Source organism: Glandiceps talaboti, chromosome 5, assembly GCF_964340395.1.
Source record: "Glandiceps talaboti chromosome 5, keGlaTala1.1, whole genome shotgun sequence".
NCBI lineage: Eukaryota > Metazoa > Hemichordata > Enteropneusta > Spengelidae > Glandiceps > Glandiceps talaboti.
In genome coordinates this window covers 26,262,435-26,278,926 of record NC_135553.1, presented here as the reverse complement: position 1 = coordinate 26,278,926, position 16,492 = coordinate 26,262,435, and the positions used below count along the sequence as shown (strand labels likewise).

Below are 16,492 nucleotides of genomic sequence, written 5' to 3'. Positions count from 1 at the left end.
ATAACATACTGTTCTTTTCAGCTCCACTATTAAAGGCAAGGGGTATATTACAAACTTTAGAGTTTAAAAGTAGGTAAAGTATGCACATCATTTAGTGACAGTAAAATTACAGGAAAGTTGTTAGAGTTTATCTCATACTTCATCAGTTCACTCTTAGTAATGCTTTCAATAATTGCTATATGTATGGGTGTTTGTTTGCAGATGAAATGTACTAAATATTTATCACATTTCACTATAGTAGCTTGTCCATGATCAGTAGTATACAGTGCTTCAGTGACAATCTTTTTATTTGATATCATCAACGGTTGATGAAATTTCAACATTTTACAAACATCCAGACATGTATATGTAATGATTCTCAACAAGATTGTTGTTGATAAACAAAATCAAGGAATACAGATATTTCAGTGTAGTGTGTTATTTTAGCACCGTATATTTGGAAATGACATGACTGTGCATGACAGGCAGATTGAACTTTGGCTATTTTGTAATAGATTCAGCACAATGTGTCACATTTCTGTTATTGTTATCCAATAGGAGGTGTCAAATTTAATTGTCTGTTGAATTTAATATTAGTTGCTGCAACTAATTGCAATATGTGTCAGAATTTGACATGTACCTATATAATCTAATAACTAGATTAGGCACAAGAGAAGTTCAATGTTTATTCCGGGTCTAATGTTGCCACTTTTACTCTGTTTAGATGGATAAATCAAATACCATTACCAATCCTACTACCGGTATAAATTAAAAACAAGGGGAGACACCAAATCAAATGTTTGGTATTGACTGCTATGTATGCAAATTAATATTTCACGTGAAATTGATCATCACACGCTTTATTACTTGTGATCATTGTAAGTCATCACCTTAGCCAATCAGCAGACTACAACAGGCCTACTAATAATTCTACAGATACAAATATAGCTATAGCAGTCCAACAATGTTTACTAGGATACCTATACATGTATAAGAAACTTAAATGGTATGCATGTTATGTACATACCCACAGCACAACAAACCCATGTGTTATGCACATACCCACAGTGCACCAAACCCACATGTTATGCACATACCCACAGCACACCAAACACACATGTTATGCACATACCCACAGTGCACCAAACCCACATGTTATGCACATACCCACAGCACTCCAAACCCATGTTATGTGCATACCCACAGCACACCAAACCCATGATATGTACATACCCACAGTACACCAAACGCACATGTTATGCACATACCCACAACGTACCAAACCTACATGTTATGTACATACCCACAGCACACCAAACCCACATGTTATGCACATACCCACAGCACTCCAAACCCACGTGTTATGTACATACCCACAGCACACCAGCAAACCCACATGCTATGTACATACCCACAGCATGCACACCAAACCCACGTTATGTACATACCCACAGCATGCACACCAAACCCACGTTATGCACATACCACAGTACACCAAACCCACGTTATGCACATACCACAGTACACCAAATGCACGTTATGTACATACCCACAGCACACCAAACCTACATGTTATGCACATACCCACAGCACTCCAAACCCACGTGTTATGTACATACCCACAGCACACCAGCAAACCCACATGCTATGTACATACCCACAGCATGCACACCAAACCCACGTTATGTACATACCCACAGCATGCACACCAAACCCACGTTATGCACATACCACAGTACACCAAACCCACGTTATGCACATACCACAGTACACCAAATGCACGTTATGTACATACCCACAACATACCAAACCCACGTTATGCACATACCATTGCAGCCACAGCACACCAAACCCACATGTTATGCATACCCCCCACAGCACTCCAAACCCAAGTTATCATACCCACAGCACACCAAACCCACGTGTTATGTACATACCCACAGCACACCAAACCCACATGTTAATTGTTATGCACATACCCACAGCACACCAAACCCACATGTTATACACATACCCACAGCACACCAAACCCACATGTTATGCACATACCCACAGCACACCAAACCCACATGTTACACTTTAGGGACGACATCGAAATCAAACACATCGTAATTACGGGTCGTAACGAGTAAAGACGAGTAGCTACTAGTAGTTACGATGTACTACGCGAAACAGGAGATAATGTGTTGTTCAAGTTCATGAATAACTGACAATAGATAATCAGCTCACTTTTCTTTGTTGCCCGTAAAGACGTCGTCTTTGAGCGTAGATACGCGTAATTTTTTATCGCCAACACACAATACATAGTGATTCTCACCTTCCGTGTTTCCAATGATGACATCGTCCTCTATCGACATATCGTAGTTGATCGTAGTTTGTCATATTTTCGATCGTCAAAGAAAACCACGTACTCCAGCCAGAAATGTGCTGATGAAACTAGTACTGTACATGTTTTTATGAGTGCAAGTTCATGGGCAATATTCATTTTAAAAAAACCAATAAGATACGCACGAAATCAAAGTTTCAATATTCAGTAAATCTTTTCACGAACATGACTATATGTATTCGAAATTTATTGTGATGGACGCATGGACGTAATATTGTAACGGTCCTGGGTTAAATCTTTGAGGAAGATTATCGTACAATTGTGTGACTCTCAAAGCATCAATCACGGTTAGACTTTCTTTTTGTTTTTTGCACGGTCGACAAACTAACAGTACAACTTACAAGCTCACGCTTGGCGGCCATGGTAGGGCCAAGAAATGCTGTTGAATTTCCGGGTTGCGGAAGTGCAGTTTTGAATTTTATATCATCGAATAACGGGATTTGTTTTATATATTCTAAAACAACAACTAATTTTTTATGTTTTTCAGTACAGTAACATTCCTAAATGATGGGGTTGAGTTGAGAAATCGCAATGTTCGGCAACACGTGGCGTGATGCATGATGTCAGTAGATAAACATAGAGACGCAAGTGATGAACGTATTCGGTTATTCGTAGCGTGAAATTTTGTTATATAAATGACGTTTTTCCTCAAAATTTTGAAGAAACAAAACGTTTTTAGGTGACTTCTAAATCAATCAAATCAAACTATATATTAATGCGAGACAAGCTTTAGTTTTTAATTTGTTTTTGTGGACAATGTTCAAATTCGACTGACGAATCCTGCCACTCGAATCTAACACGATCAATGCACCGTTCACCCGTTCACCAGCCAGACGAAAATGGCCGACATGTTTGTTGACTAGCCGAGAAGTGCATAAGGAAGTTGTGAGGCAGTCCGAATAAACAGATGTAAAATCCGACGTTTCGAATATAAATTCTTCTTCTAGGTATTTTTAGGCAAGACATATTAGGTAAACATCTGAATATATCTGAAACACTTAGTTGACTAGCCGACTGTACGAATGCCATAGAGGCATCGAATGAATAACATTGAAAAAAGTAAGCGTGAAACTGATTTGCACAGGGAAGAAAATCTTTTTGTTTCGTTATTTTTTTCACGATGAAGACTACGCGTAAATGGTCGTAGTTTGGACTCATGAATAACGGACAATAGGGGTTTACTTTTTATTGTCTACAACCTAAAGTTCATGAATATGCGTTGAGACTTACGAATATTCACCGTAGTACATCGTAACTACTAGTAGCTACTCGTCTTTACTCGTTACGACGCGTAATTACGATGCTTTTGATTTCGATGTCGCCCCTTAATACAATCACCAATCACCCTGCCTATTATTTACCTTCCCATTCCTTTGATCCCTGTCACTTCATTCAATCGTCTAGCTGCATCAAAGACTGATGTTTCGTCATCATGGTCCCTGTAACAGTCAACATTATTTATTGATATCAGGAACAAGCTTTCACATGGCAAATTTGGAGAGAACTGATGATCTTTGATTTTCAGTGAAATTTGTTATCAAATTCTACCTTAATGTGGCCATGGATGAAAAATAGGTATTTATTTGGGCTTTTTATAAAATAACACATTTAGATTTAATAGTTATTTTCTCTCATAATAAATCTGTGTATTCTGTTGTCCAATTGGAAAAATTCAGTCACTCGTACACAGCATCATTTCCAAAAATAACCTTGTATGCCCCACCATCCACTCTGGACCTTGCATGCCCCACCATCCACTTTGGACCTTTGCATGCCCCATCATCCACTCTGGACCTTTGTATGCCCCACCATCCACTTTGGACCTTTATATACCCCACCATCCACTCTGGACCTTGCATGCCCCACCATCCACTTTGGACCATTGCATGCCCCACCATCCACTCTGGACCTTTGTATGCCCCACCATCCACTTTGGACCTTTGTATGCCCCACCATCCACTTTGGACCTTTATATACCCCACCATCCACTCTGGACCTTGCATGCCCCACCATCCACTTTGGACCTTTGTATGCCCCACCATCCACTTTGGACCTTGCATGCCCCACCATCCACTCTGGACCTTTGTATGCCCCACCATCCACTCTGGACCTTTGTATGCCCCACCATCCACTCTGGACCTTTGTATGCCCCACCATCCACTTTGGACCTTGCATGCCCCACCATCCACTTTGGACCTTTGCATGCCCCACCATCCACTCTGGACCTTTGTATGCCCCACCATCCACTTTGGACCTTTGTATGCCCCACCATCCACTCTGGACCTTTGTATGCCCCACCATCCACTCTGGACCTTTGTATGACCCACCATCCACTTTGGACCTTTGTATACCCCACCATCCACTTTGGACCTTTGTATGCCCCACCATCCACTCTGGACCTTTGTATGACCCACCATCCACTCTGGACCTTTGTATGCCCCACCATCCACTTTGGACCTTTGTATGCCCCACCATCCACTCTGGACCTTTGTATGCCCCACCATCCACTCTGGACCTTTGTATGCCCCACCATCCACTTTGGACCTTTGGTTTTCTTATGGGACTGTGTAAATATAATCCAACTATAACAAGTCTTCAATCAAAGACATATTTGATTCGTTCGTAAAACAAAGTGGTGTACATATGTCTCACATAGTATGTTACCTATATGTCAGGTTTGGTTGAAATCGGTTGGTGCATGCCAGAGATATGAGGGTGAATGCATGGACGGATGCACGGACAGACATACAGATGGAACCCAATGTATAATTATAAGCCCCCAACGGGCACCGACTAAAAATGCATACACCAACTATAATTGAAGATTCCTTCTTTTCTGTTGAAATTGGGGTCTAACAATTTCCCCTAGAACAGTTGATGACATGTTTGTTAACTTACCATATATCTAAATGTAGTTTATCACCTTTAATATCATCTATTTGGCTGAAGATGAAACATAAAACATGTTAGATATAACTATTAATCTTGGCATGGAATATATTACATGATTTAGTTACTACTCTACAAACTATTACATAATACATCAAATAGATTTTTTTCAAAATTACTTGAATGGACTGTATGTCTGTTTTTATTGCCAGCTATGGGATCACAGTATAATAGACAGATTAGGAATCTATGTGATTTTATGAGGTCAAATACTTTGTCACACAATATTGTCTCTTGGTTTATCTAATTGTGTGTGTGTGTGTGTGTGTGTGTGTGTGTGTATGTGTAATATGTGTGTGCATGCATGAGTGCACGTGTGCATGAATGAATAAATGAATAGAATGAAGGAATGGATGGATGGATGAATGGATGGATAGATGGATGGATGAATGGATGGATGGATGGATGGATGCCAGGGTGAGTGGGTGGATGGATGGACGGGTGAATGCATTGATGGATGGATGGATGGATGAATTAATTAATTAATTAATGACTGAATGAAGGAATGGATGGATGGATGGATGGATGGATGGATGGATGGATGGATGATGAATGGATGGATGGATGGATGGATGGGTGAATGAATGGAATGGATGGATAGATGGATGGATGGATGGATGGATGGATGCATGGATGGCTGAGTGGATGGATGGATGGATATATATATATATATATATATATATATATATATATATATATATATATATATATATATATATATATATATATATATTTATCTATCTATGATGGAATAAGTTGAAATAACAATTGCTGAATGTATTTCTTTTTCTCCTTCACTAATGAAGCTAATCATTTTTATGAAAGTAACAGCTACTAGATACTTCAAATTTTGTTAAGTTCATTCACTCTAACTTAAATTGCCTCCATTATAACAAAACGCCTAGGATGATTTGAAAGGAACACACGTCACATACCCCTTGTAAATTTCACTAGTACAGTGTACACTGATGATGACTGTAATGAGGTTATGTAACTGACACAAGGTGATAAACAGCCAGGGTATATCTCCTATAGGATGACTAATTATATTCTATGAACATGTTGTCTCCTTTAATAACCCTAAGGAGGTATTTTAATTCTCCTTGAGCCTCACATTGTTAGACTTCACAAGTCCCAAGCTGCTGGCAAATCTATTCATCTGGAATTCTATATATCATGCATCATTTATGCTTTGTACCAAACCGACATTTTTAACACCTAGTCAGACCTCTAAGGGAGCTTTCAGTATTTACAAAGGGGAGGGCCAGAAATATTTGGGGACAAATCCTCTCTTGGAGAGTGTAATATTTTTGAAAATGGGATTGGGGTAGTAGGGTCACATGTTACTTTGACTCATTGTATTGCCTTACATTGCATTATTTTGGGGTGATTTTGTCATCCCATCGCTGCCACTGGTTCCAAATCCCATTGCTGTCATTCGGGTTATGGTTTAGGGTTAGGATTACAGTTAGGGTTAGGGTCCATGATATCAGCCTATATCAAATTGCTGCTGACATCCATGTAATGAATTAATAGTTAGTTGTGGTGTAAGGAGAGAAGTGGGTCTCACAGGTGTAAAACGGGAGCAGTTGGGTATTAAAAATATTAGGGATAATGTTGTGGAGATGTTGACCTTGTACAATCTCATCATTGGGAGTTGACTTGTGGCCTTCAGCTCAGTCAATGAGACTCCAACACAAGTATACAGTGCCTTAATTCACACACATCTATATGGTGGTAGTAATGGGAAATAACCAATGCCTTTAAAACTTGCAACATTGATGGCTGCGCTGAGATGAAGTCCTTACCATTGATTTGGGGACTCATGTTCTTTTTACATATCTGACAGCATTTAACTCATGTTTTAAAATAGGAGAGGGTCAAGTTTAGACAGTTGAGACAGGGCCAGGAGGAGGGCCACATTTTGGGGAGGGTCACATTTTACACAACAGTCCGAGCCTAATTCCCCCCCCCCCCACCATAATTACTTAAGGCACCCTATACACCAAGTCAAACCTAGCAATTTTTGGTTGATTCCTACAAAATCATCTTTAGTTCAAAATGGAAGATATTTCACAGATATTTTTTTCTTTTAACAGACATCATCCTGACATTCAAAAGATTATTTGTTGAGGTACAGTCCAGAGACTTATACTTGGTTTTCTAATGAGGCACTAACAAAACAGACAAAGTGTGAGACAAAATGACCAATAAGACTACTGTATATACTTTACTGTATTCTTTAGGACTTTTCCCTAACCATATTCATGAGGTCAAAGTTCAGTAAAGTTCCATGTTGGTGACCTTTGACCCAATAGCAATATATGGTTTGAAAGTCATAAAACTTACACCAATCAAAATGCATGAGATATACAGGTGGCATGACAGCCTATAGCAAAGGACTACTAAAACTAGGATATACACATAATATTATGTACTTTTAATTTGAAGTTTGCTGCAGGCATCAAAATTATAAATGCATAAAACTAATACTGGTTTTACCTCCTGTAAGGCTACAGTGTAGTGTTAATTACAAACTTGTGCAATTTGCAATGAATATCTTGCAGGTAATAATTTGAAACATTATTGAAGACTTACAATCTGAATTTTTCATTCCAGACTGGGTTGAGAGACTCTCGTTTAACTTCTGTTACTTTGATTAATTTGGCTGGCAACTGATCTCTCACACTTTTATTTTTTTGTTTGTCTTTTTTACTTCCTCTGTGTTTCAGACTCAGTTTCTTCTTAGGTTTGTCCTCCTTTTCTTCGTCAGATTCACCAACTCCTAAGAGACCTGCACCTGGCATAATCCCTAACATACAGTAGGGGTCACTGTATCCTACAATTGTAACACAAACATAATCACTGTACGGTGTATCCTAGGAAACACAAATAATGTTGAAAGAGAATAGTGAATACTATCATTCTGTATAATAAGGATCATTCTGGAGAACACAACAGTATTAAGGGCCATTCTGGTAAACTCAATGATGGGGGTTCCTTTACCCCAGAAAGTACAACAATGGCTGTCATTCTACCATATACCCTGTCTATAATCCCAGGAAATAATTCTTTCAGAACTTTACAGAAAGTCTATTAATGTATTACTAAAACATAATAGACAGAGAAAAAAAACCACACAAATTATATGGTAGTGCTTGAAACATTTTGAAAATTTCAAGGGTGTTTTCAATTTAGTCTAAAACAGTAATTTATACACCTCATCACAAAGAAGAGTTGTATTGCACTATGATATTCATCTGTCTGTTATAAGTCTGATCAGAGTTTTTGATGTATTGCACTTAGTCTATGATATCCATCTGTCTGTTATGAGTCAGATCAGAGTTTTTGATGTATTGCACTATGATATCCATCTATCTGTTACGAGTCAGATCAGAGTTTTTGATGTATTACACTATGATATCCGTCTGTCTGTTATGAGTCAGATCAGAGTTTTTGATGTATTGCACTTAGTCTATGATATCCATCTGTCTGTTATAAGTCAGATCAGAGTTATTGATGTATTGCACTATGATATCCGTCTGTCTGTTACGAGTCAGATCAGAGTTATATATGTATTGCACTATGATATTCATCTGTCTGTTATGAGTCAGATCAGAGTTATTGATGTATTGCACTATGATATCCATCTGTCTGTTATGAGTCAGATCAGAGTTATTGATGTATTGCACTATGATATCCGTCTGTCTGTTATGAGTCAGATCAGAGTTATTGATGTATTGCACTATGATATCCATCTGTCTGTTATGAGTCAGATCAGAGTTATTGATGTATTGCACTATGATATCCATCTGTCTGTTATGCGTCAGATCAGAGTTTTTGATGTATTGCACTATGATATCCATCTGTCTGTTATGAGTCAGATCAGAGTTTTTGATGTATTGCACTATGATATCCATCTGTCTGTTATGAGTCAGATCAGAGTTTTTGATGTATTGCACTATGATATCCATCTGTCTGTTATGAGTCAGATCAGAGTTATTGATGTATTGCACTATGATATCCATCTGTCTGTTATGAGTCAGATCAGAGTTTTTGATGTATTACACTATGATATCCATCTGTCTGTTATGAGTCAGATCAGAGTTTTTGATGTATTGCACTATGATATCCATCTGTCTGTTATGAGTCAGATCAGAGTTTTTGATGTATTGCACTTAGTCTATGATATCCATCTGTCTGTTATGAGTCAGATCAGAGTTTTTGATGTATTGCACTATGATATCCATCTGTCTGTTATGAGTCAGATCAGAGTTATTGATGTATTGCACTATGATATCCATCTGTCTGTTATGAGTCAGATCAGAGTTTTTGATGTATTGCACTTAGTCTATGATATCCATCTGTCTGTTATGAGTCAGATCAGAGTTTTTGATGTATTGCACTATGATATCCATCTGTCTGTTATGAGTCAGATCAGAGTTATTGATGTATTGCACTATGATATCCATCTGTCTGTTATGAGTCAGATCAGAGTTTTTGATGTATTACACTATGATATCCATCTATCTGTTATGAGTCAGATCAGAGTTTTTGATGTATTGCACTTAGTCTATGATATCCATCTGTCTGTTATGAGTCAGATCAGAGTTTTTGATGTATTGCACTATGATATCCATCTGTCTGTTACGAGTCAGATCAGAGTTTTTGATGTATTGCACTATGATATCCGTCTGTCTGTTATAAGTCAGATCAGAGTTATATATGTATTGCACTATGATATTCATCTGTCTGTTATAAGTCAGATCAGAGTTATTGATGTATTGCACTATGATATCCGTCTGTCTGTTATGAGTCAGATCAGAGTTATTGATGTATTGCACTATGATATCCATCTATCTGTTACGAGTCAGATCAGAGTTTTTGATGTATTGCACTATGATATCCGTCTGTCTGTTATGAGTCAGATCAGAGTTATTGATGTATTGCACTATGATATCCATCTGTCTGTTACGAGTCAGATCAGAGTTATTGATGTATTGCACTATGATATCCGTCTGTCTGTTATGAGTCAGATCAGAGTTATTGATGTATTGCACTATGATATCCATCTGTCTGTTATAAGTCAGATCAGAGTTATTGATGTATTGCACTATGATATCCATCTGTCTGTTATGAGTCAGATCAGAGTTATTGATGTATTGCACTATGATATCCATCTGTCTGTTATAAGTCAGATCAGAGTTATTGATGTATTGCACTATGATATCCATCTGTCTGTTATAAGTCAGATCAGAGTTTTTGATGTATTGCACTATGATATCCGTCTGTCTGTTATGAGTCAGATCAGAGTTATTGATGTATTGCACTATGATATCCGTCTGTCTGTTATGAGTCAGATCAGAGTTATTGATGTATTGCACTATGATATCCGTCTGTCTGTTATGAGTCAGATCAGAGTTATTGATGTATTGCACTATGATATCCATCTGTCTGTTATAAGTCAGATCAGAGTTATTGATGTATTGCACTATGATATCCATCTGTCTGTTATGAGTCAGATCAGAGTTATTGATGTATTGCACTATGATATCCGTCTGTCTGTTATGAGTCAGATCAGAGTTATTGATGTATTGCACTATGATATCCATCTGTCTGTTATGAGTCAGATCAGAGTTATTGATGTATTGCACTATGATATCCATCTGTCTGTTATGCGTCAGATCAGAGTTTTTGATGTATTGCACTATGATATCCATCTGTCTGTTACGAGTCAGATCAGAGTTATATATGTATTGCACTATGATATCCATCTGTCTGTTACGAGTCAGATCAGAGTTTTTGATGTATTGCACTATGATATCCATCTGTCTGTTACGAGTCAGATCAGAGTTTTTGATGTATTGCACTATGATATCCGTCTGTCTGTTACGAGTCAGATCAGAGTTTTTGATGTATTGCACTATGATATCCATCTCTCTGTTACGAGTCAGATCAGAGTTTTTGATGTATTGCACTATGATATCCATCTGTCTGTTACGAGTCAGATCAGAGTTTTTGATGTATTGCACTATGATATCCATCTGTCTGTTATGAGTCAGATCAGAGTTTTTGATGTATTGCACTTAGTCTATGATATCCATCTGTCTGTTACGAGTCAGATCAGAGTTTTTGATGTATTGCACTATGATATCCGTCTGTCTGTTACGAGTCAGATCAGAGTTTTTGATGTTTTGCACTATGATATCCATCTGTCTGTTACGAGTCAGATCAGAGTTTTTGATGTATTGCACTATGATATCCATCTATCTGTTACGAGTCAGATCAGAGTTTTTGATGTATTGCACTATGATATCCGTCTGTCTGTTACGAGTCAGATCAGAGTTTTTGATGCATATAGTTGTTAATCTCTGTGTCAGATTTGAATATAATGAGATTCCTCTAGCTATCACAGATTCATTCATAAACTACATGTCTCTGCTTGATTTCAATCACATGTGTAACCTTTATCTACAAGGTATATCGTTATTTATTATCTATTCATGTTATCTGCTATCATTTCAGTAGAAAACTTGAATGTTCACTAGCTAGAAGTAGAAGGGATGACATTCATGAAATGGTTTTTGAAGTGGCAATTTGCTCAATCTGCAATATTTTAATGACATGAAATTCCTTTATCTAGGAATATTGTTAGACTTTAATAACATCAACGTTTGCTATCTACAGATGTCTTTTTTGGACATCAGCATCTCAGAGCGGTTTTATAATCAGCTAGATTAAGATTTTTAGTTCCTCTATCTGGAGAGTGCATAGTTAGACTTCAGTGACATTGCACATTCTTTATCTACAGAGGCTGAATCAAAGGATATTTGCTAGATTTCAACAACTGAATCCTACAAAGGGACATTGTTCTTGACACCTGCAGACTCTAGGAGTGACATTTTCTTATAATCTGCTTGTTTTAAATAATATGAAATTCCTTTATCTAGGCTGTGCATCATTAGACTTCAAATAAATTCTCTGTAAGATGCATCTTTGCTAGATTTCCGTCTCATAAAAGATTTCTATATATAAGGGACGTTGTTTTTAACACAGAGTTCTTGCCATGGCATTTGTTTTATAATCTCATAGATTTTGATAACACACGACATTCCTTTATCTCAAAGGTGCATCATTAGACTTAAACGTAAAGTTTTCTATCTATAAAATTGGTGACTTTTCAAATAAAAGGATCTTTGGTACATTTCAGTAAAATGACAGTTTACAAACTATATTGTTTCTTCTTGATACAGAGTTCTCAAAATGGCCTTTTGTCCTGTAATTTTTCACTATCACCCCAGTGGACCATTATCTTAAAACTTAGATCTCGAGGTGCCATTTTATTTTGTACTTTTAAAATTTAGATCTTTTTTAATCTAACCTAAAGATTATTTGAGTTACATTGAGCAAAATCCAACAAAGCTTTCCTTTTTGAAGTCTACTTTATCCTAAATGTCTAATAACTATTTGCTACTATCGATCAATTTGATGAAAGTCTGTCTGGAAAGGCATAGTTTTGAAAGACAAACAGAAACTAAACCTGTATTCACTGTCTATTATTCTAATCTTATCATCATTAAATGCAAAAATGGACAAACACAACTTGTATGTAATACAAAAACCTTTAACCGTTCATTTAAGTTTTGAAACAGGAAACTTCTGGCCAATAACTGAAGTCTAGAGAAGGGAAACTTTTAACTAATCTTTGAAGATTAGAAAAGGGAAATTTCTAGCAAATCACTATAAAGTTCAAAATTGGACAAAAACAATTAAAACTAACTATAATGCTTTTTGAATAAATATTATCTGGGTATAAGGTATAAAATGGAATCATTTCTGATCAATAAAGATTTGTATTAAACAGATAGGTGGGAAATAAATTTCCATGATTTCATTTCTCAGTGTCATTAACAACGTCTTTGTAATAAATTAAAACCCTTTGATCTGTGAAAACATTACATCATATTCTAAGATCACAAGGTACTAGAAACAAACAAAAGACTGATATGAAACACAAAGCACTATGATACTTTGATTGCAGTAAGGTTTAACAAAAGTACGACTACCAATAGAAACATAATACAATAATTTGATTTCAACATACCATTGGCATCCTTAGCTTCAAGATCTTTAGCAGCTACCACAGTAACATTAAGTATCAGGGTGGGTGACTACAAGAAAGATCACATTTTAAAATTAGTCACAAATTATCTCTCTCACTTTAATATTAAATCTTTCTTTTTCACCTCTGTCTAATCCAACCACTTCTTTCTAATTTATTTCTTTGATATATGCTAATAGACCCCCCCCCCCCCCCCCCACCAAGATGAGTTGAGTCAAATGCAATGTACCAGTATATGCTGCTATGACTGAATAGAATATAGAGACTTGGTTGACAGTAGAATGGTCACCTTCCAAAATATTACTAAGGCAGAAACCATGCTTTCAGCTTATTTAAGTTAGGCACAAACTAAAAATCTTCACGTCAGTACAGTAAGGTCGTATCTGCTATGTAATTATATACACAGACACGATGAAATGTTGTTGTTTGATGTGGTAGATTACACAAGTGGGTGATATTGGTACCTTAAAAATTTGTTGTGCAGATCTAATCACCCTGTAATCAACACTTGAACACTTGAAGTCCCAAAATATACACTGCAAACTCATGAAAGTTATCAGAAATGCAACCCTATTTTGTGTACAATTAAACCAATTTCATTCAATAGCTTATATCAACACATAGGATAGTAACAACAGTTTTAGTTTGTGTCTCTCTCAGTTAGTTGAAAGCTTTCACCATTGTAGATGAAGAGTTTACACAGGAAACAAAACTTTTCACATATTCTTTTGGCCCATGAATATTTTACTTTATAATGACCATGTTTGTAGTCTATTTGAGTTGACTATGAAATCAATGGAAATGAAATATTCTGAATCATATGGTGACAGATGAACTCACTGCTTTCAAGTACTCAAAACATCTGTATTCAAATACATTAATTACAATTCAGTGTTTGAAAACTAAGTAGTGAGTGGCAATAAGTCCATACATGTACCACTACCCCTACTCCTCCACCCCCAGACACACATAGATTACCAACCTGTTCTTTAGAGGCCATAGCCAGGAAGTGTTTATGATCTTCAGTTGGTACTTGAAAGGCCTGTAAAATATATGAAGTAAATTATTGTGTAATTAAATAGTACAAGTTCAAGTAATACATGTATAAAATACAACTTAACAAGGTTTGGAGGTCTAAAGTGAGAAATGAATTCATCTAATTACTTTACAGTATTCAAAGTTAATGATAAAATAACCTAATGAAAAGAATTAAAGAGATCATTTAAATAGACACTGCTACCTGTAACCAGTTACCGCAGTAATTGCTGTCTGGAACCCTTACTGTCTGTAGCCATTACTATCTGTAACCAGTTACCACAGTAATTGCTGTCTGTTACCATTACTGTCTATAGCCATTACTGTCTGTAACCAGTTACCGCAGTAATTGCAGAATAACACTTTCAGAAACATCTCACCAAGTTTCAGACTCATTGACCAAGTACTTTTTGAGATATAAGTTTTTGACCAAAATTGAACATTTTTACACCTAATTTGCATATCACTCATGGAATCATTGTATGCTTAATATTTCTTCGTCCATACATCCCTAAATGCATTCTCATTAAATTTCAGCCCAATCTGCTCAGTGGTTTTGGAATTGTAGATTTTTGAGCAAAAAGACACATTTTTAGCCTTAATTTGCATATCACTGATGGGACCATCATATCATGAACAATTCTTAGTAAAAACACCATGAAGAATGTTTCACCCAAATTTCAGCCCAATCTGCCCGGTAGTTTTTGAGTTTAAGTTTTTTGACCAAAAATCACATTTTCCAACTAGACACCCAAGGTAATGGACCCACCAAATATCATGGCAATCGGTTCAGCGGTTATTTACTTTAAGTTGTTTACACACACACACATAGACAGACAGACAGACAGACAGACAGACAGACAGATGCCGGGCGATCCCTATAGCACTACTGAACCTCAGTTCAGTTGTGCTAAAAAAACATAAATAAATAATCCATCTTTCAATGTATACACACTATTCTATAGATACTAGTATTTAAAGTCTGTATTCTACCATAATGCCTATCATTCACAAGACATTTCCACTATCAATACTTTACATAATCCATTTCACAACAGAGAAGACTTACAGACAGATTGATAGTTTTTTCCTCAAAGATGTCTGCAATAGCTAGATTACATGTTTCAGAGGCAGACACAAAGTAGAACAGTGTCAGTATTTTACATTTCAGAGTCAATGCAATAGATGTGAAATGAATCTGAAATGAGGTATGAAATAAAATAATCAACTTTATAATGAAGAATTCAATTGTGAAATAAAAAGATAAACAGAACTTAAAAATTCAATTTACTTCAGATTCAAAAATGAGATGCAAATTTAGTCAAATGCGTGTGTGCAAATCATGAAATTAATCATATTAGATGTCCTACTGCAAGTCACATGCAAAAAATATTAACTTAGCTATTCATAAAAATAAAACATATCATCCATAAAGGTCAAAAGGTTGGTGTATGAATGCAATCAAAATCAAACTTGATTCATGTTACAGTAATGTTCCAGAATCTCATTTTTTTGAATTACAGACATTGGTTTTCGTCTAATGGATATGCTGAATGATGGATTGGCTTGACAGGTTATAGGTAAACTTTGTACCTTGAGGTGATGCACTCTGTAGTCATAGAACACAAAATCCATCAGCCCTTTGACACTGAAGAATTTATTCTGGCCCACTGAAGGTACTTACAAGATATTGTTACAGGTTAGAAAATTACCTGTCATATAAAATAAAATGTCATCATAAATTCTGCATTTATCCTTGTGGCAAAATTTACATGTTTGCTTTGTTATCACTCTTACTTAAGAGGTGAAGGGACCATTCTCGCACACCAGAGTTATTACTTCTACCACTACATTTCGCAATAAAACTCTGGTATCTTTCGGCTGTCAAATTTGTATCTCACACATACGTAATACATATTCATAAGCAATGACATCATGATAATCTGACCAATCAAACTCAGTCTCTCAAAGAATGTGTTTCAGATAACAATGGCCAGATAACAATTATTGCAACTGCCGCA

At 36.4% G+C, this 16,492-nt stretch overlaps 1 protein-coding gene across 1 annotated transcript in view; it reads right to left on the bottom strand.

Annotated features, from left to right (window-relative positions):
* LOC144435817 (BAI1-associated protein 3-like) overlaps positions 1–16,492 on the bottom strand; it is a 47,649-nt gene that overhangs the window by 17,922 nt on the left and 13,235 nt on the right. The window contains 5 exon segments of the mRNA XM_078124442.1: positions 3,727–3,804; positions 5,264–5,308; positions 7,913–8,153; positions 13,419–13,485; positions 14,419–14,478. Of these exon segments, the coding sequence (XP_077980568.1) occupies positions 3,727–3,804; positions 5,264–5,308; positions 7,913–8,153; positions 13,419–13,485; positions 14,419–14,436 (449 nt within the window). The 5' untranslated portion in view covers positions 14,437–14,478.